This window comes from Pristis pectinata, chromosome 4, assembly GCF_009764475.1.
Source record: "Pristis pectinata isolate sPriPec2 chromosome 4, sPriPec2.1.pri, whole genome shotgun sequence".
NCBI lineage: Eukaryota > Metazoa > Chordata > Chondrichthyes > Rhinopristiformes > Pristidae > Pristis > Pristis pectinata.
Window position 1 is genome coordinate 113,622,026 of NC_067408.1, and position 21,400 is coordinate 113,643,425.

The 21,400-nt window shown below is 43.1% G+C and overlaps 2 protein-coding genes across 4 annotated transcripts; one reads left to right on the forward strand and one right to left on the reverse strand.

Moving 5' to 3' along the window:
* Window positions 1–413: 413 nt before the first annotated feature.
* On the forward strand, window positions 414–11,756 carry LOC127570055 (lysozyme C-like). 3 transcript variants are annotated; one of them, XM_052015290.1, is made up of 4 exons: window positions 414–444; window positions 4,715–4,888; window positions 7,375–7,450; window positions 11,553–11,756. In XM_052015290.1, exons 1-4 carry the CDS (start codon window positions 423–425, stop codon window positions 11,614–11,616), a joined length of 336 nt encoding a protein of 111 aa, XP_051871250.1. In that variant the 5' UTR covers window positions 414–422; the 3' UTR covers window positions 11,617–11,756. The 3 variants fall into 3 exon arrangements, with proteins under 3 accessions (XP_051871250.1, XP_051871252.1, XP_051871251.1); XM_052015292.1 differs by having other exon boundaries at window positions 415–503; XM_052015291.1 differs by lacking the exon at window positions 414–444 and adding an exon at window positions 3,951–4,083.
* A 2,004-nt stretch (window positions 11,757–13,760) lies between these two features.
* On the reverse strand, window positions 13,761–20,993 carry LOC127569695 (lysozyme C, tracheal isozyme-like). The gene is made up of 4 exons (XM_052014496.1): window positions 20,870–20,993; window positions 18,231–18,419; window positions 15,172–15,235; window positions 13,761–13,821 (listed from the first exon to the last, which is right to left on the reverse strand). Exons 1-4 carry the CDS (start codon window positions 20,991–20,993, stop codon window positions 13,761–13,763), a joined length of 438 nt encoding a protein of 145 aa, XP_051870456.1.
* Window positions 20,994–21,400: the final 407 nt, after the last annotated feature.

The following is a 21,400-nucleotide window of genomic DNA, read 5'->3' on the forward strand; positions in this document are numbered from 1 at the left end:
TAGAGAGAGTACATACGAAATCCAAATGTTCCACGATGGAACCCAAACGACACTTCAGTGTTTACTCGGTAGTGACTTCCTCACCCCGAAAAGCATCCGAACCGTGGTCGTCCACACACAAATACCTGTTTCCTTCTACAGGTCAGCAACAAAGTGAACTCCACCGGATTACTTCCAACTTCCATACATGGATTTCAGTGGCAAACACAGTTATTGTTTCTCATCCATCGATAGAGAAAACAAGCAGGCTGGTGTCTCTCTCCCTTCTCTCTCTCTCTTTCTTCTTCTTCTGCCTTCTTCAACAACGTCATTACGTCCTTTATCTTCTATTGACGTAAGCACGCCCCACACACACATACACACACTCTCTATCTTAAAGGGACTTTCACTGAGTCCGTAACACAAGGAAAGGATGGGCTCTTATGCTACAGAGTGTGATTAAAGGTAAAGCTCAAAAAGCTTATTCTGCTTTGTCTGCTGAGGATGCAGCTGATTATACCAAGGTAAAACAAGCTATTTTGAAGGCCTATGAATTGGTCCCTGAGGCTTATAGACAAAAATTCAGAGACTTGAGGAAATCTGCAGATCAGACTTATATGGAATTTGCCAATGGAAAGAGAATATGTTTTGAACGATGGTGCCTGGCTAAAAAGGTAGATGGGGATTATGATAAATTGACAGAATTGATACTGGTGGAAGACTTTAAAAGATGTGTTCCAGCTGAATTAACAACATATTTAAATGAAAAGGCAGTGGAAACTTTACAAGAAACTGCTAGGTTGGCAGATGATTATGCTTTAACCCATAAATCCAAATGGGGACAACCTAAAACCTTTCAAAAGAGTTACAAAGACAATCCAGGTAAACCGGAGATTAAATTGGGAGGTAATCAAAAAGGAAAGGATGAAAAGAAGCCAGGGCTGGAGAAACCTGTTGAGCGTACTTGTTATTACTGTAGGAAACCTGGCCACGTGATATCTAATTGTGCCCTTTTGAAGAAAAAGAAGGAAGCTGGGCCCAATGCTTGCTTTCAGGCAATTAAAAATCAAAAAGGTTTAGGAGATGCTGTTAAAGATCAGTCCTTGCAAGAGGTAAAAGCGGAAAAGTTGGAGGAGGTGAGAAAAGAATTCCGTTCGTATGTATCAGAGGGTTTTGTTTCACTGAATGATGAGTCACCCCAGGTGCCAGTGAAAATTCTTAGAGATACTGGGGCTAGTCAATCTCTCTTGCTGGACAGTGTTTTAAACTTTGGTGAAGAAAGTGACACTGGTGAAGTAAATCTAATACGAGGCGTTACAGGTGAGACCATGTCTGTCCCTTTTCACAGGGTGATTTTAAAGTCAAAGTTCGTAGAAGGACCAGTCGAGATAGGGATAAGACCTAGTTTGCCAGTGGAAGGAGTTTCTTTGTTATTGGGAAATGACCTTGCAGATGGAGAAATTGATCCTGTGGTATGGTTAACAACCAAACCAAGGATTGATGAGTCTGAGAATGATCCAGATGTTTACCCATCATGTGCGGTGACTCGAGCTAGAGCTAGAGAATTAGCCAAGACAGACAGTCCGGTGCAGTCTGATGTGGTTCCTTGTGACAGTCCTAAACAGGAAGAAAATTATGATGCCTTATCTGAGACTTTTCTGTCTTCACTGGAGGATCAACATCCTTATAGTGAACCTGAATTTAAAGATTTGTCTTTGTCGAGGAAGGATTTTATGGTGGAACAGACAAAGGATCCTGAGTTGACAGAATTGAAAGAAAAAGCACCTTCATGTGAGGAGATTGAAAAAGTACCAATTGGATATTATGTCAAAAACGGAGTGTTAATGAGGAAGTGGAGATCTCCCCATGTCCAAAAATTTAAAACTCGGTTGGAGAGAGTCTGCCAGCTAGCGAGAGAGAATCTGAAAACAAGCCAGATAAGAATGAAGACATATTTTGATAGACGTGCTCGGCCTAGGACATTCGCAGTGGGGCAAAAGGTGTTGGTATTTTTCCCTAGCCAAAATAATCCCTTGCAATCTCGTTTTTCTGGACCCTATGTTATTGAATCTCGAGTGACTGATCTAACATATATAATCAAAACACCAGATAGACGCAAGAAAACACAACTCTGTCATGTAAACATGCTAAAACCTTATTATGAGAGGGATTCAGTTGTGGCCTTGGTGGATGATGTAAAGGTTGTTTCTAGAATGCCTGATGTTGATGTTGAGGAAGGCCAATTTAGACCAAATATTGTTCCATCAAAACTAAAAAACCAAAATATCATGGAGAACCTTGAAATGAAATTGGACCATTTACAAGTTTCACAAAAACAACAGATGAGAGAATTAATTTTAAAATATAAAAATCTGTTCCCAGATGTTCCAAACAGAACATCGATAATTACCCATGATGTTGATGTTGGGGATGCAAAACCAATCAAACAACACCCATATCGAATGAATATGGAAAAAAGTAAACTTGTTGATCAGGAAATCAAATACATGTTGGAAAATGATATTATTAGACATTCTACTTCAAATTGGAGTTCGCCCTGTGTTATTGTACCTAAACCTGATGGAACTGTTAGATTTTGCACAGATTACAGGAAAGTGAATGCTGTAACAAAGTCAGATGCTTACCCTATTCCTAGAGTGGATGATTGCATAGACAGAGTGGGAAAGGCAAAATTTCTTACAAAGATTGACCTATTAAAAGGGTACTGGTGTGTTCCATTAACAGATAGAGGACGGGAGATTTCAGCCTTTGTAACCCCTTCTGGATTGTATGAATACAATGTTTTGCCATTTGGAATGAAAAATGCTCCGGCAACATTTCAAAGAATGATTAATTCAGCGATTCATGGGTTAAAACATACAGATGCCTACATTGACGACTTAGTGACTGGGAATGATAAATGGGAGGATCACATCTCTGCGTTAGAAAGGTTGTTTGAAAGACTTTCCAAGGCTAACCTTACAGTTAACTTGGCTAAAAGTGAATTTGGCCATGCCACTGTGACGTATCTTGGTTATGTTGTAGGTCAAGGCAAGCAAGCTCCTGTTCAGGCAAAAGTTCAAGCAATATCTGAGTTCCCTATTCCCACAGGTACGAGGACTGTTAGAAGATTTTTGGGAATGGTTGGATATTATCGAAAATTTTGTAAAAACTTTGCTGATATTGCTCTTCCCCTAACAATCTTCTGAAGAAGGGAGTAAAGTTTGTTTGGACAGATTCTTGTCAAGAAGCATTTGAGAAGCTGAAAGCCATTTTATGCTACCATCCTGTGCTCAAAACACCTGACTTTGAAAAGCCATTTTCATTAGCAGTAGATGCCAGTGATGAAGCTGCAGGAGCTGTGTTGTTGCAAAAGGGTGACCTTGATGATATTGACCATCCTGTAGCTTACTTTTCAAAGAAATTTAATGAGCATCAAAAGAATTATTCCACCATAGAGAAAGAATTACTGTCGCTTGTTTTAGCCTTGCAACATTTCAGTGTATATGTTTGCACCGCTCAGAAACCATTGACTGTGTATACAGATCATAACCCATTGGTGTTTCTGAGCCGAGTCAAAAACAAGAACAGAAGGCTGTTAAACTGGAGTTTAATTTTGCAAGAGTTTGATCTCATGATAACTCACATTAAAGGCAAAGATAATGTGATTGCTGATTGTCTTTCTCGATGTTAAATGGGAAACATGTATCTGTACTAATCTGATAGTCTGTAGTTGTGTAGCATGATAATCATTAACATTACTAACTGTATGCGCGGTTAAATTTTTCTTGGGGAAAATTTTTTTTAGGTGGGAGGTGTTACGGACTCAGTGAAAGTCCCTTTAAGATAGAGAGTGTGTGTGTGTGTGTGTGTGTGTGTGTGTGTGGGGCGTGCTTACGTCAATAGAAGATAAAGGACGTAATGACGTTGTTGAAGAAGGCAGAAGAAGAAGGAGAGAGAGAGAAGGGAGAGAGACACCAGCCTGCTTGTTTTCTCTATCGATGGATGAGAAACAATAACTGTGTTTGCCACTGAAATCCATGTATGGGAGTTGGAAGTAATCCGGTGGAGTTCACTTTGTTGCTGACCTGTAGAAGGAAACAGGTATTTGTGTGTGGACGACCACGGTTCGGATGCTTTTCGGGGTGAGGAAGTCACTACCGAGTAAACACTGAAGTGTCGTTTGGGTTCCATCGTGGAACATTTGGATTTCGTATTTACTCTCTCTATGTTTTTCTACGTCTACATCTTATCTTCAGACAACGGTGGTTGTTGAAGAAGCCCTTGCTCATGTTTCACCTTATGGCTTGCGGAACTGAACTTTAAGAACCATTCAGGAACTGGGAGTTTTGGACTTTGTCACACACACACACGAAGAGTTTAGTTTTGGGGTTAACGTTCGAGGTTTAACATTTTTGAATTCTAACATACTAACATTTTTACTTTTATTTTACGTATTATCATAAGTAGTGATTAATAAAATAGTTTTTAACACTGAATCATGCTCAGTGTGTTTCTTTTGTTGCTGGTTTGTGACAGCCTCCCTCGACCTTTTTATTCTGGCTCCTACCCTCTTCCTTCCAGTTCTGATGAAGGGTCTTGACTGTTTATTTCCCTCCATCGATGCTGCCGGACCTGCTGAGTTCCTCCAACATTTTGTGTGAATTGCTGTTAAAATTGGTTTCTTTGTTCCGTTGTTGTATGTTCCATCCCAGAGTGTTGATTTTCATTGCAGGGATATGCTTGGCATACTACGCGAGTGGTTACAACACGACGGAAATGGGTCAGGAGACAAAGAATGGAAAACAATGGGCATCCAATTATGGGATATTTCAGATCAGCAGCAAGTATTGGTGTAATAATGAAGAGACTCCTGATTCTGCAAACGGCTGTGGGATAAGGTGTAAAGGTAGGTGAATCAATACAATCTTAACCTCATTCTTATTTACAGGTTGAAATAACACAGAAGAATTGGAATGATTGCAAATGGGTCATTCAGCTTTCATCTCACCTGAACCCCAATTCCTTTCCATCATCTGCAAGGCATAGGACCAGCAGTGTAATGGAACAACCTCCAGCTGCCTGGATGAGTGCAACTCTACAGTCAAACGGCTGGACACCATCCATGACAAAACAATCTGTTAATTGGCAATCTGCCCACCATACTAAACATTCATTCCCACCACCACTGCGGTTATAGTGTCATATAGCACTACAGCACAGAAACAGGCCCTTTGGCCCATCTAGTCCATGCCGGCCTGGTTTTCTGCCTAGTCCCATCTACCTGCACCTGGACCATAGCCCTCCATACCTCTCTCGTCTATGTACCGATCCAAACTTCTCTTAAATGTTACAATTGAACCCCCATCCGCCACAGCTCGTTCCACACTCCCACCACTCTCTGAGTGAAGAAGTTCCCCCTCTGATTCCCCTTAAATATTTCACCTTTCACCCTAAACCTATGACCTCTAGTTCTCGTCTCTCCCAACCTGAGGGGAAAAAGTCTGCATGCATTCACCCTATCTGTACCCTTCATAATTTTGTATACTTCCATAAGATCTCTCCTCATTCTCCTGCGCTCCAGGGCATAAAGTCCTACCCTATTCAACTTATCCCTGTAACTCAGGTCCTCAAGTCCCGGCAACATCCATGTAAATTTTCTCTGCATTCTTTCAAGCTTATTGATATCTTTCCCGTAGGTAGGTGACCAGAATTGCACAGTTCCTCACCCAGCTACCTTGCAAAAACCATGACTTCTACCAAGCAGGCACCATCTTCCCACCTTCACCTTCCCCTTCAAATCCCCTGAATCCTGACTTGAAATTCTGGTGTTCCTCATTATGTCACCCTGTCAGATATACTGTGGGTTCCCCCAAAATAGATATGCTTTATTTCATAATGATTTTGAGGGCAAAGTCTGTAACCCACGAAGTATTGCTGCATTATATAGTTGGGTTCTTTAGCTTTATTAACTTTATTAGATTGTATTAGATTTACATAACCCAGCAAGTCAATGCCTGTGGGTCTGTCACCCAGTGAGAGTCAATGTGTGGAACTGTACCCACGTGAAAGACGTTAGCATAAGACCTGGGCACTAGAGAGAGTTCAAAGTGTGTGGGACACTTCCCTCAGGGAGAGTTGGTGTGCATGTGACCCATTCCCAGGGAAGCTCGAAGTGTGTGTAGATCCATCCCCAGGGAGAGTCGGTGTGTGGAACTGTACCTGAGTGTGGGTTAGTGTGTGTGAGATTTGTCCTACAGGGACAGTGAGTGTGCATAGGAGCCATCCCCAGAGAGGGTCCGTGTGCAGGGGACCATCCCCCAGGGAGAGTTGGGTCCATGCATGTTTCCTACCATGCAGTTAGGTGGGATTTTATTTGTCCAATGTTCTCAGTGTGTTCCCTGTGTTCAGTTGTACCAATTACCCCAGGGTTAAAGGGAGACAGTAATATTCGCAGCAGAATGTAACAGACCTTTGTGAAAATCCTCTCAGATATCAGTGCTGAGGTAGCAGCAACAGATTCTGGAAAAGGATCAGCATCCAGCACTGAGAATCTGTTTGACAAACTGTAACTAGAAGTTAGAGAGTTATACAGTACAGAAACAGGCCCTTCAGTGGAGTGGAGAGAACTTAGTGGACGTTTTGTATATGTATACAGGTGTGTGTGTGTGTGTGTGTGTGTGTGTGTGTGTGTGTGTGTGTGTGTGTGTGTGTGTGTGTGTGTGTGTGTGTGTGCACGCGCACGCGCATGTGTATGCTTGCATGTGCGCGCGCGTCTGAATGCATGTGTCAGTGTGCATGTGTGTGTGTGCATGTTCATGTTTATGTGTATATGTGTGTGTCTGTGTGTGTGCATGCATCTACGTCTGCTTGCGTGTGTGTGCACGTGTGTCTGTGTGCGTGTGTCAGTGTGCATATATTGTGGAAGTGCAACTAAGGCGTAGGTCTTTGAAGATAGAGAGGTTCCAAAATAACACAGGTGTTAAAGTTGTGTGCCGATCCCTATGTTATATTAATGTTGAATTGTATATCGCCATTCTCTCATCATGGTTGGTTCTAAGTTCTGGAGCTCCTTCCACCCAGCACAATGGGGGCACCGTCACCAGAAGGACTGCAGTAGTTCAAGAAGGTGGCTCACCATCACCTTCTCGAGGGCAGTAAATGCTGGTGTTGCCAACAGTGCCCAGATCCTCTACCAGATGAACAAAGTTCTAGTCCCACCTTCCTCATCACCACTCTAGTTACCAGCATTAGTGTGCAAGCTAACGATGGTATCTAGATTGGCAGCTCATGCAGTGGATGGAAAGCACCAGCTGTCCTGTCCCTTGGTGCTTCCCAACCTATAACTTTCCAAGGTTGGTCAAATGTCATATTGGATTTCTTTTCTCACTGCAGATCTCCTGGGAAATGACTTGGAACCTACTATCATGTGTGCAAACAAGATCGTGAGTGAAAAAGGAATGGAGGCTTGGTGTGTTCCCTCTCTCTCTGTTTTATCATTGTGTTAGAAACTGAATGACAAATCACTGTTGTTTTCTATGTTCAGGAGACTAACTTAGCAGTGACAATGGACAGACATCAACCGTTGAATCATGAAATATTGCGTCATAACCAGCTCACACCCATCAAGCACGAGGATTCAAATCCCAACAAAGGTTGTCGTGAGACTGGTGTAGTCAGTGATAAGTCAAAGAGATTACCAGAGCAAAGGAAACGTGAAAAATATACTATATTGCTGCAATGAAAATGTATTATACCTCTGTAGTGTGCAATATGTTGCAGGGTTATGGAAAAGACTAATGGGACTATGTAAAACATGCAGGACAGTGAGATCAATTGGATTGGAATCAATCCTTACAGTCATAGAGTAATGCAGCAAGGAAAAGGCCCTTTGACCTACCTCGTCCGCGTCAACCAAGCTGCCCATCTAAGCCCACATTTGGCCCATATCTCTCTAAACCTTACCTATCTGTGAACCTGTCCAACTGTATTTTAAATGTTATTATTGTACCTGCCTCAACCACTTCCTCTGGTACGGTAGTGTAGCGGTTAGCATGACACTATCACAGCGCCAGTGACCCAGGTTCAATTCCGGCCGCTGTCTGTAAGGAGTTTGTACGTTCTCCCCGTGTCTGCGTGTGTTTCCTCCGGGTGCTCCGGTTTCCTGCCACATTCCAAAGACAGACGGGTTAGGAAGTTGTGGGCACGCTATGTTGGCGCCGGAAGCGTGGCGACATTTGCGGCTGCCCCCAGAACACTCTACACGAAAGATGCATTCACTGTGTGTTTCGATGTACATGTGACTAATACAGATATCTTATCTTAACTCATTCCATATACTCACCACCTCTGCTTGAAGAAGTTGCTCCACAAGTCCCTTTTAAATCTTTCCCTTCTCACCTTAAACCTATGCCCTCCAGTTTTTGATTCCTTTTCCCCAGGAAAAAGACTGTGTGCATTCATCGTCTCTCTGCCCCTCATGATCTTATACATCTCTATAAGGTCACCCCTCAATCTCCTACGCTCCAAGGAATAAAGTCCTCACCTGCACAAACTCTCCCTTTCACTCAGGCCCTAGAGTCCTGGCAACGTTCTTGTAAATGTCCTTTGCGCTCCTTCCAGCTTGATGACCTCTTTCCTGTGATTAGGTATCTGAAATTGTACACAATACTCCAGGTGCGGCCTCACCAATGTCTTTTACACCTGCAACATAATGTCCCAACTCCTATAGTCAATGCCCTGGCTGCTGAAGGCCAGTGTGCCAAATGCCTTCTTCACCATCCTGTCAATCTGTGACTAAATAGAGGGATCCCAGATATAAAATCCACATAGAAAAAGGTGGAAAGACTCAACAGGGTTAATGTTTGAGGTCAATAGTCTGTCAGCAGAACTGGGAAAAGTGAAATAAAACAAGTTGGAAGATGTAGAGAAAGTGGAGAGGGGTGGAGAGAGCCAAAAGAAAGAGTCAATGCCAAAGTCAAGCTTATTGTCATATGTACTAGTACATGCATGCACAGGTGCAATGTAAAACTTACTTGCAGTAGCATCGCAGAAACAGCATTCACAAGGTAAACATAAATTATACACAATTTTTTACAAGAAAGAACACAATTAGAACAAAAAAAAGGTCCATTTTAGTGCAAGGTGGTCGAAGAAGGTCTGTGATTGGGCAGGGATCGGGTAGGGGTGACACCAGTACAAAGTGGAGGGAAAGGCTTCGTGAATAATAAAAGATGTCTTTGTAAACAGCAGGAGAAATCTGAGACAGCATAAGAGTAGAGAGATTTAAAAAACAGTGAATGTGCAACTTAAAACTAATAAGTGAAATAGTCAGTAAGGTTATGACCTGAGATGTTAACTTAGCTTCTCTTCCCACTGATGAGACCCTGACCTGCTGAATATTTCCAGTATATTCTGTTTTTATTTTGCTTAATTTCAGGTGCTCCCATTTTGATTGGCGTGACCTTTTAGCCCAGTTACTCTCTCCGCAGATACTGCATGGCCTGCATTTTCTGTTTTTAATCCCATATTTCCAGCATCTGCAATATTTTGCTTTTGGGTTCAAACATGTGTTAGGTTTCCCATTTCCATTAACACCACTATAATGAAGTACCAAGCGAACAAACCTTTAGTCCAGAATGTGCCAACAAATTTTGTGAAATGATTTCACAAAAGCAAATAGGAGCATTACAAGTTATTGGAAAAACATTGTCGGATGAGGTGTCCTGGTAGGTGAATCCTCATTTTTAATGACAGGTTAAAATAACTCGAGACTGTAAATATATTACACTTAGAATCAACCGGGGATTAAGTTCACAGTTGGCCTCACCCAACAAGTGTCATTCTTCTAAAGAAATAACCGTAATATGGAATCACAGTATCCAATCTGCACATTATTCCTCCGTACCAGGACACAATGTTGTATCACTTGTATGCTCCGCAGTACAGTGATGCCCCTAATTGAAACATAGAACATAGAGTATTACAGCATAGGAACAGGCCTTAGCCCACGATGTGCCAAACTAATTAAACACCGAACTAAATTAATCCCTTCTGTCTACTCAAGTCCATATCTTTCCATTCTTTGCACATTCATATGCTTATCTAAGAACTTCTCAAACGCCTCTATCGTATCTGCCTCCACCACCACCCTTGGCAGCGCCTTCCAGGCACCCACCGCCCTCTGTGTAAAAAAACTTGCCCCGCACATCTCCTTTAAACTTACCCCCCTCTCACCTTAAATGCATGCCCTCCAGTGTTAGACATTTTGACCCTAGGAAAAAGGTACTGGCTGGCTACTCTATCTATGCCTCTCACAATCTTATAAATTGCTATCAGGTCCTCCCTCAGCCTCTGCTGCTCCAGAGAAAACAACTCAAGTTTGTCCAACTTCTCTCCCTATAGTTCTTACCCTCTAATACAGGCAGATCCTGGTGAACCTCTTCTGCACCCTCTCTATAGCCTCCACATCCTTCCTATAATGGGGTGACCAGAATTGAATTCAATACTCCAGATGCAGCTTAACCAGAGTTTTATAAAGTTGCAACATAACTTCCTGACTCTTGAACTCGGTGCCTCAACTAATAAAGGCAAGCATGCCACACACATTCTTTACCGCCCTGTCAACCTGTGTAGCCACTCTCAGGGAGCTATGGACTTGGACCACAGATTCCCCCTGCATGTCAACACTGTTAAGGGTATTGCCATTAATATAGAGTCATAGAGCAGTGCAGCACAGAAACAGGCCCTTTGACCCATCTAGTCCATGCCGGCCTGGTTTTCTGCCTAGTTCCATCTACCTGCACCCGGACCATAGCCTTCCAAACCCCTCCCATCCATGCACCTATCCAAACTTCTCTTAAATGTTACAACTGAACCCACATCCACCACTTCCGCTGACAGCTTGTTCCACACTCGCACCACCCTCTGAGTGATGCAGTTCCCCCTCAGATTCCCCTTAAATATTTCACGTTTCGCCCAAAACCTCTGACCTCTAGGTCTAGTCTCACTCAATCTGAGCGGAAAAAAATGGCAACATTCACCCTATCTATACCCCTCATAATATTGTATACCTCTAGAAGATCTCCCCTCATTCTCCTGCACTCTAAGGAATAAAGTCCTAACCTATTCAACCTGTCCCTTTAATTTAAAAAAGTTCTGGCAACTACCCACTTTACATTTGATTGCAAGGGACAGAGTTCAGTGGATGGTCTGGGAAGCCAAATAACAATCATTTGAGTGAAGACTAAAGGCATTTCTAAGATGGAAGTGCAAGAGACTGCAGATGCTGGAGACCCTCCAGCATTTTGAGCTGTTGAGTTCCTCCAGCATCTTGTGTGTAACATTAGCAGGATTACTCATGAGTATTGGCTCCAGGGTTGAATAATTGGGGTACGTGTACCATGTGGGAGGGGTGCCTTCATATGCACCTTCATGAAAGGATGAGAGGGAATTTTGAGTGCAGCGGGTAGTGTTGGGGAGAGGTGACTTCAATACTTCATAATAATGATGCTACTTAAGTTCTTGTGAAAATTTGTAATGACCCTTATGTGTTGGGTACTCTTGCTTTACAGGAGTTCCTGGGTGGAGAACTGCAAGGGGAAATGGATCGGCTACTTCACCTATTTTTGCTTCTGAAGCTGGCGGAGATCTTGTTGGTCAGAACTGCTTGGTTTCGGACTTATTGTCGAACCCAAGGCTTTCACTGCCTGGCCTTGCTTTGCTAAACTAGAGATTCTGTATGAAAGGCACTTGCCCTCTTCTCAAAACTCATTGAAATAAACACGTAAATATTAAATGTCCTGTTCATTGTCATTTATCATTCTGATGTGAGGAATTAAATAATGATGAAATGTTGGGAATTAGAAGGAAGAGACATTGAGATGATGGAAACATGTCAACATTGTGAAAGGAATATAATAGGCTTTGCAGAAAAGTGGCTTAATCTCAGTGTGAGCTAAATCAGGTGGGAGAGTAGAGGTGCTGTCTCACAGGCATCAATCCTGTCTGTGTGGAGCTTGCATGTTCTCACTGTGATCGTGTGGGTTTTCTCCAGGTCCTCTGGTTTCCTCCCAGAACCCAATAACATCCAATAAATGAAAGTGCCTCTAGGTAGCAACAATCATAATGTGATTGAATCTTGCATTCAGCTCGAGGGAGAGAAGGATGGGTCTGAAATTATGAAAGCATGATGGCAGATCTAACTAAAGTGAACTGGAAAATTAGTCATAGAGTCATACAGCACGGAAACAGGCCCTTCAGCCCAACTCGTCCATGCTGACCAAGCTGCCTAACTGAGTTAGTCCCATTTACCCACACCCCTCTAAACCTTTCCTATCTGTGTACCAGTCCAACTATCTTTTAAATGTTGTTATTGCACCTGCCTCAACCACGTTCTCTGGCAACTTCTTCCATTTATACCCACCTCACCCTCTGTGTGAAAAAGTTGCCCCTCAGGTTCCTAATAACTCTCTCCCTTTACACCTTAAACCTATGTCCTCTAGTTCTTGATCCCCCATCCCTGGGAAAAACATTGTGTGCATTCACCCTGTCTATGCCCCATTAGGTTAAAGGATTGAGAGGTAGTGGCAGGTATTCAAGGGGATATTTCAGGATACAGAGAATAGATGCATCCACACAGAAAGAAAATTTCCATCTATATTTAGCAAAGAAAGTTAGAGAGAGCTTCAACTTTTAAAACAAATGCCAGGTGTCCTAGAATCATAGAGTCGTACATGGATAGGAAAGGTTTGGGGGCATGTAGGCCAAACCAAGGCGATTGGGATTAGTTTAGATAGACATCTTGGTCTGAATGGATGAGTTGGGCCAAAGATCCTGTTATCATGCTGCATGACTCTGTAAATCTGTGAAAGCATGGAAAAGGCCCTTTAGCCCGACTCGTCCATGCCAACCGAGATGCCTAGCTAACTATTGCCCATCCTGAGCATGCTGGGCTGAATGACCTTTCTCTGTATCAGAAATGATTGCATTTCTTATCTAAGTGAACATTGCGACAGCTGTCAGTCAGTCAATGGCAATCAAAGTCAGCAAGGATTTGTGACGTATTGGCTCGGTCTGACTAATCAGGGTGGAACGTCAAGAAGCTCACCAGCAACAAGAAAAAAAGAAAGAAACATATGGATCTGGTGTGTAGGAAACTCCGAGATAATAATAGTGGTCTCTGTCAGTAGTCATTAGCAAAGCATTAAAGAATTTGGTAAATTGGTTTATTCAGTCACCCACCCACTCTCTTCTCTCCTCTTCCATTGGGTAGAAGATACAGGAGCCTGAGGGCGCGTACCACCAGACTTAAGGACAGCTTCTACTACGCTGTGATAAGACTATTGAACGGTTCCCTTAAACAATGAGATGGACTCTGACCTCACGATTCTCTGTAACTGTAACACTATCTCCTGCATTCTACTATTGCTTTTCTCTTGTACTACCTTGATGTACTTATGTTTTGCAATGATCTGTATGGATGACATGCAAAACAAAGTTTTTCACTGTACTTCAGTACATGTGACAGTAATAAACCAGTTACCAATTGTAACTATCTTTCTGATTTCTGAACCCAGTTATTGAATAGCTCCATTCCCAGAACTGACCCTTGTGAAATATCACTTCTATGTTCTTGTCACAGTTACTCAAAGAGAATGGCATGCTTGAGTTTTGATATTTGCTTGCATTCACTTTATTAAGTTGTGACTGAGAACTGATTCTCAGTCATACAAAGCCATCTACCAACGGTTGTTGAGATGTCAGAATCTCTTCCACTTTAATCAGCAACCGTCAGCGAACTGTTGAATCGGTCGTCCCCTGCAATTGTTTAGCCAGCCGTACCTGTAAAACAGGAGTGTTAGAAACAAACAGACACACCAGAGACCGCAGATGCTGGAATCTGGAGCAACATACAATCAGCTGGAGGAACTCAGCGGGTCGAGCACCCCACAGATGCTGCCTCACCCACTGAATTCTTCCAGCAGATTGTTCATCATTCGAAAGAAATGTTTAGTCGGAGAGAATCATAAGAGTTCAAGAAACCAACTTATTTACAATTTATTGATGTGAGGTACCAACGTCACCTTCGTCATGCTCTGTCCTGACACTGCAAGAAATTGCAGAGAGCTTTGGACAAACCTCAGTCCACCATGAAAACCCACCTCGCCTCTATGTACTCTTTCTACACTTCTCACTACCTTGGAAAAGCAGCCAGCATAATCAAAGACCCTCCCACCTCAGATATTCTCTCCTCTTCCCCCCTCCCTCCCATCGGGCAGAAGATACAAAAGCCTGCAAACGTGTACCACCAGGCTCAAGGACAGCTTCTATCCCACTGTGAAGAGATTCCTGAATGGACCTCTTGTAAGTTGAAGATGAAATCTTGACCCCATAATTTAACTCATTATGGCCTTGCACCTTATTGTCTACCTGCACTGCACTTTCTCAGTTACTGTAACCATAACACTATATTCCACAACTTTTCTCTCTCTGTGATGTGTAATAACCAGCTATATGATACTTCATATAATGGAGCTCTGTGATTATCCTGTACAGCATTCTCTTTCGTTGTAGTACTTTGCTTCACTGTAGGACATCACCAGCTTCTGCAATACACATCCTATTCTTCATGACCCCACCCACCCGGGTCATTCTCTCTTCTCTCTTCTTCCATCAGGTAGAAGTTACAGGAGCCTGAGGGCACGTACCACCAGACTTAAGGACAGCTTCTACTGCGCTGTGATAAGACTATTGAACAGTTCCCTTATACAATGAGATGGACTATGACCTCACGATCTACATTGTTGTGACCTTGCACCTTATTGCACTGCACTTTCTCTGTAGCTGTGACACTTTACTCTGTACTGTTATTGTTTTTACCTGTACTACCTCAATGCACTCTGTACTAACCCAATGTAACTGCACTGTGTAAAGAATTGACCTGTACGATCAGCATGCAAGACAAGTTTTTCACTGTACCTCGGTACAAGTGACAATAATAAACCAATACCAATACCAATGATTCCCCTCCTAGCACTACTGAATGCTCACCTCATTTTCAGCCTTTCAATACCACACCACTTCCTACAACAATCTCTGTAAAGCACTCTGGCTGTGTTTCATTATGCAGTTACGAATGAAGTATTTACATGATGCATGCAGTAAAAGAAGAAGATGGGAGCTTCAACATACCAGGCCTGCATTCCTTGTTGTTGTGCCACTACGGCTGCACAATTAATGGAATTTTGCAGATTGTACAACGCTAAAATAATAAAAGGAACATAAGGATCAAAATTCAAAACTCAGATGTGCTTTACTCCAGAGTTAGAAAGGTTTACCGTATTATAGTAATCTCTTTTGTTTTACTGTTCAAAACATCCTGATGGTTTGGGATCTGGCTTACCAGGTGATGTTTACCATGTTTCCTTTCAACACATCGAACCCCAGTTCCCTCGATCCCTTTCTATTCACGGGGTCCCCAGTTTACACATTCCCTGAAAACCTTCTCTTCCACTGTTATAAGACTATTGGACCGTCCCCTAGTATGATAAAATGAACTCTTAACCTCACAATCTACCTCATCGTGGCCTTGCACCTTATTGTCTGCCTGCACTACACTTTCTCTGTAACTGCAACACTTTATTCTGCATTCTGTTTTACTACCTTAATGCACCGAGGTGATGAAATGATCTGTATGGATGGCATGCAAAACAAAGTTTTTCACTGTACCTCGGCACATGTGACAATAATAAACTCATTTACCAATTTATCAATTTTTATTATAATCTTAAACTTAACATCTCAGTGAATTAAAAATTTTTCAGGGTGTCAATAGAAATAAGATCCAATAGTGCAGAAAATCTGCTAGCCTGGCACTAACAAAGTCCCGGGCATTTTGGATTATCAGGGCTTTATTCTATTACAACATTGGTGGGAATCTCTTAAACCCATTGAGCCCAAACAGGATCTCTGAGTAATCCCATCAGTCTCACTCCAACACTTACTTCCCTGTAACCCATTTTATCTTACACACCCATCAATACCACACTGATTCTCTCACCATCCACCTGCAGTCTGTCTGCAAACATTCCCAGAAATAACATCAAACCCACCCCACCCTCTCCACAGGCAGGAGTTTTCTTATCCACTTTTGTTGATTTCTGGATTTCTAAGTGGTGTTGGGTGGTTAGTGCTATCTGGCTGCTGTCACAAACCCTGACATGGTTAAACGAATCTGCCCTTGCCATTGTGAAGATCTAAACAAAAACAGAAAATGCCAGAAATACTCAGCAGGTCAGACCGCAACTGTGGGAAGAGAAACAGAGTTAATGTTTCAGGTTGGACACTCTTCAGCAGAATCTCATCATCTAAAACAATTCCATGCGTCATCATTTTCACAAGGCAAGGTAGATTCTCACTTCAGCTTCTGCAATGAAACCAAGCTTTGTAAGCAAGAATGAACATCAGAAATGGCAGTGATGCTTCACTTCCCAGTGAGCTCAATGTTTTTTATGCACGCTTTGAAAGGGAGAATAACACTACACCCATGGGAATCACCACAGTATCCAACAACCCTGTGATCGCTGTCTCAGAGGAGACATCAGAACGTCCTTCAAGAGCGTGGACTCTCGCAAGGCATCAGGCCACAATGGTCTACCTGGCCGAGTACTGAAAACCTGTGCCAACCAAATAGCTGGAGGATTCAAGGACACTTTCAACCTCTCTCTGTTGCTGTCAGAGGTTTCCACTGATTCAAAAGGGCAGCAAGAATTCCAGTGCCCAAGAAGATCAGGGTGAGCTGCCTCAACATCTATCGCCCAGTATCACTCACGTCTACCATGTTGAAATGCTTCCAGAGGTTGGTTATGGCTAGAATTAACTCCTGCCTGAGCAGGGACCTAGACCTGCTGAAATTTGCCTACCGCCACAACAGGTCTACAGCAGATGCAATCTCACTGGCTCTCAACTCTGCTTTGGAGCACCTAGACAACAGCAAAACATACGTCTGGCTACTGTTTATCAATTACATCTTAGTGTTCAACACCATCATTCCCTCAGTACTAATAACCAAGCTTCAAAACCTGGGCCTCTGTACCTCCCTCTGCAACAGGATCCTCGACTTCTTTATCAGGTAGACTATAGTCAGTGCGGAACTGTAGTAACATCTCCTCCTCGCTGACAATCAACACAGGCGCACCTCAGGAACGTGTGCTTAGACCACTGCTCTACTCTCTCTACACATTACTGCGTAGCTAAGTACAACTCAAATGCCATCTATAAATTCACCGATGACACCACTGTTATTGGTAGAATCTCAGATGGTGATGAGAAGGTGTACAGGAGTGAGATAGATCAACTGGTTGAGTGGTGTCACAACAACAACCTTGCACTCAACATCAGCAAGACCAAGGAACTGATTGTGGACTTCAGGAAGAGAAAGTCAGGGGAACAGACACCACTCCTCATTGAGGGGTCAGCAGTGGAAAGGGTGAGCAGCTTCAATTTCCTGGGCATCAACATCTCAAGGGATCTATCCTGGGCCCAACACATTGATGTAATCATGAAGGAGGTAGTCCAGCAGCTCTACTTTAGGAGCTTGAGGAGATTTGGTATGCAACCAAAGACTCTTACAAATTTCTATAGAGGTACGGTGGAGAGCATGCTGATTGGGTGCATCACAACCTGGCATGTAACCTCCAATGCACAGGATCACAAGAGGCTGTAGAGACTCAGCCAGCTCCATCACGGGCACAACCCTCCCCACCATTGAGGACATCTTCAAGGGGCTGTGCCTCTAGAAGGTGGCATCCATCATTAAGCAACCTCACCATCTGGGACATGTCCTCTTCTCGTTACTACCATCAGGGAGGAGGTACAGGAGCCTGAAGACACACACTCAATGTTTCAGGAACAGTTTCTTCCCCTCTGTCATCAGATTCCTGAATGGTCCATGAACCCATGAACACCACCTGTTTATTCTTCTTTTGCACTATTTATTTATTGTTGTAACTTATAGTAATTTCTACATCTTGCACAAAACAACAAATTTCACGACATATGTCAGTGATAATAAACCTGGTTCTGATTCTGACCTGGTACCTTCCAACATAAGAGGTGTGTAGAGGCACAAATGCCCAAAGTGAACATCGCTCAGTGCAGCCCACAGCTGGATGGGTAAAAATTGTTTCAAAATAAGCCGAAGCATGGGTGGGAGATGGGAGAACATGAAAAGTATGAGATTAATATTGTAACGGTTAACGTACCATCACAGTTAATGTTACAGCCATTTGCAGCGTTTGGAAGATTTCCATCGTAGCACCACCAATAACTGTTGATCTGAAATATCCCAAAGTCCGCTGACCAGACCTGTCCATTGCTGTTTCTGTCATAATCAATTGCATATGTGTTGTAACTGCTTTCATAGTAGGCCAGGCACACCCCTGGAATCAAAATGAAGAATTTGACATGTAACAACAGAGGTTATACACTCTGTGCCTCACAATCCTGAGGCAGCAAACAGGGAAACATCATAAAGTCAAAGTAATGGAGGAAGTGACAGAGACAACTGGCAGCATATCCTCACTCGCTCAACTAGTCTTTCCAACTGAATGTTGGAAGAGGAACAATGTACAAGCTGGGATGTCATTTTGTTTCTCAAGTCCTTCTGACAGATCTGCAATGAGACAGGTAAAATTAACAATCTTGTCGTTAAGGATCCTTACTGATCACAGTATGATTGAATTTCTCATACAAGTGGAGGGTGAAATAGTTCCATCTAAAAGCAGTGTATTACGCTTAAACAAGGGAGGCTACAATGGGATGAGGGAGGAGTTGGCTTGCGTAGACTGGGAACACAGGCTATGTGGTGGGACGGTTGAGGAACAGTGGAAGACTTTCAAAGAGATTCTTCACGGTGCTCGCTGGAATTCAGAAGAATGAGAGGGGATCTTACAGAAGCATAAAATTATGAACAGGACAGATAAGTTAGAGGAAGTTGTTTCCACTGGTAGGTGAGACTAGGACGAGGGGACACAGCTTCAAGATTTGGGGGAATAGATTTAGAACGGAGATGAGGAGAAACTGCTTTTCCCAGAGAGCAGTGAATCTGTAGAATTCTCTGCCTGGGGAAGCAGTGAAGACTACCTCATTAAATATATTTAAGACACAATTAGCTAGATTTTTGCATCGTAGGAGAATTAAGGGTTATGGGGAAAAGGCAGGAAGGTGGAGCTGAGTCCACGGCCAGATCAGCCATGATCTTATTGAAATGCGGAGCAGGCTCGACGGGCCAGATGGCCGACTCCTGCTCCTATTTCTTATGTTCTTATGCTGGGGTTCTGTGCAAAGATTCCTAAAATAAAAATCTTGAGTATAACCATTGTAGGACAGATGGTAAGGGGCAAGAGGTTTAGAGAGGATCGGAGGAGGAATTTCCTCACCCAGAGGGTGGTTACAATCTGGAACGTACTATGTGAGTGGGTGGTGGAGGCAGACACTCTCACAACACAGGAAGACAGGGAGGGGAAGAAGGCATTTGGCATGCTAGCCTTCATCAGTGAGGGCACAGAAGTTGGGATGTTATGTTGCAATTGTATAAGATGTTGGTGGGACTGCACTTGGAGTATTGTGCTCAATTTTGGGCACCCTGCTATAGAAAAGATGCCATCAAGCTGGAAAGAGTGCAGAGGAGATTTACGAGGAAGTTGCCGAAACTCAAGGGACTGAGTTATGGTGAGAGGTTCAGCAGACTGGGACTTTATTCAATGGAGTGTAGGAGAATGAGGGGTGATATTATGGAGGTGTATAAAATCATAGGGGCATAGATAGGGTGAATGCTCACGGTCTTTTTCTCACGGTTCGGGAATCAAGAACTAGACGACATAGGTTTAGGATTCGAGGGGAGAGATTTAATAGGGGCCTGAGGGACAACTTCTTCACACTGTGCCTTCCTAGCACAGATTCTGATTTTCCACCACTGTCAAAACAAAACATATAAACATGGAGACACAGGAGACTGCAGATGCTGGAATCACTGGCACACATGTGCACACATGCATTAGTGACATATATGAAGCAGCCTGATCTTCAAAATAGTCTGAAAAATTCCTCTGAACTTTTCATACAATTGAAACCAGTTTTGGAGATCCATAGCTGTTATCTATAAACAAGCGAATCTTCTCTGTAACACACCCTCCCCTCCATGTGAAACTGGTTCAACTCTTTCTTGAAGCAAAGAGCATGCATTCTGAACTCTCACTGGGAACACATCACGAGGACTCACGACTGTCCAGGAATTGGAAGGTGGCCTCACCTCCAGTGAATTCCCCAAGCATAATATCAGTTTACCCCAGACAGTCAATAATGTCAAAGAGGTAATGAGCCACGAAGGTAGGGCAGTCTAAAACTAGAGGGCATAGGCTTAAGGTGAGACGGGTAAGTACTAAAAGGGATCGGGAGGGTGACCTTTTTCACACAAGAAGGTGGTGAATTTATGAAGCAAGCTGCCAAAGGAAGAGATGGCAGCTGGTGTAATTACAACTGTTAATAGGCAGTTAGACAGGTACATGGATAGGAAAGGTTTAGAAGCATATGGGCCTAACACAGGTAACTGGAACTAACTCTCAGAGTCATCAATAGAATCATGGAGTTCTACAGCATGGAAACAGGCCAATCGGCCCAAATGATCCATGCTGACCAAGATGCCCCATCCAAGTGAGTCACATTTGTCAACCTTCTAAACTCTTAGTTGATCAATAACCTATTTGGCCAATAATCTCTTGGTCAGCATGGACGAGTTGGGCCGAAGGACCTTTTTCCATACTGTATGACTGCAAGAGGTAACTGCAGATGTTTTCCTCAGGTTGATTAGAACAGAAGAATTGTTACTCACAGTCTGCCACACTGGCGTACTGCGTCAGCTGGGAGTTGGCTACCGCGTTGACGAGCTCACATCGCGAGATGGCTTCGATCCTGGTGGCCAGGAGCAAGATGCTGAGGACTGCAAGAACCTTCATCCTGTCGGTCGAGCTTTGTACCCTGAATGGCGAACAAAATGGGCTTTTTTATGGGATCAGGCATGTGGTTATCAGTCACACAAAATCAGCCAAATGATAAAATTGGAACAAAGCTTCCGATAACCACATGGAAGTTTATCAAACGTGTTGAGCAAGGGCAAGGAACAAAGACTTTTAGGGGTGACTTTGCTCCCAGTGTCAAAGTGGATGAAAAGAGCAAACACACAAATGAACTCAGAGCAGTCCATCATCAACTCCACTTTCCCATCTTCCCTGAGTAGCCTTCCACCCCTTTGCTTATCAACAATCTCTCTCCCTCTGCCTTAAAAATATTCAAAGAATCTGCTTCTGCCACCTTTTGAGGGAAAGTGTTCCAAAACCCCACAGCCCACTCAGAGAAATGTTTC

What these genes read in the sequence shown, in the direction of transcription:
- LOC127570055 (XM_052015290.1), top strand. Translation starts at nt 423, where the DNA reads ATGCTACAGAGTGTGATTAAAG. An exon ending in GCTACAGAGTGTGATTAAAG is followed by an intron (nt 445 to 4,714) that starts GTAAAGCTCAAA and finishes TTTTCATTGCAG; the next exon opens with GGATATGCTTGGCATACTAC. An exon ending in CTGTGGGATAAGGTGTAAAG is followed by an intron (nt 4,889 to 7,374) that starts GTAGGTGAATCA and finishes TTCTCACTGCAG; the next exon opens with ATCTCCTGGGAAATGACTTG.
- LOC127569695 (XM_052014496.1), bottom strand. Translation starts at nt 20,993, where the DNA reads ATGAAGGTTCTTGCAGTCCTCAGCATCTTGCTCCTGGCCACCAGGATC. An exon ending in GTACGCCAGTGTGGCAGACT is followed by an intron (nt 18,420 to 20,869) that starts GTGAGTAACAAT and finishes TTTTGATTCCAG; the next exon opens with GGGTGTGCCTGGCCTACTAT. An exon ending in CTGTGATGGTACGTTAACCG is followed by an intron (nt 15,236 to 18,230) that starts TTACAATATTAA and finishes TTTTAGCGTTGT; the next exon opens with ACAATCTGCAAAATTCCATT.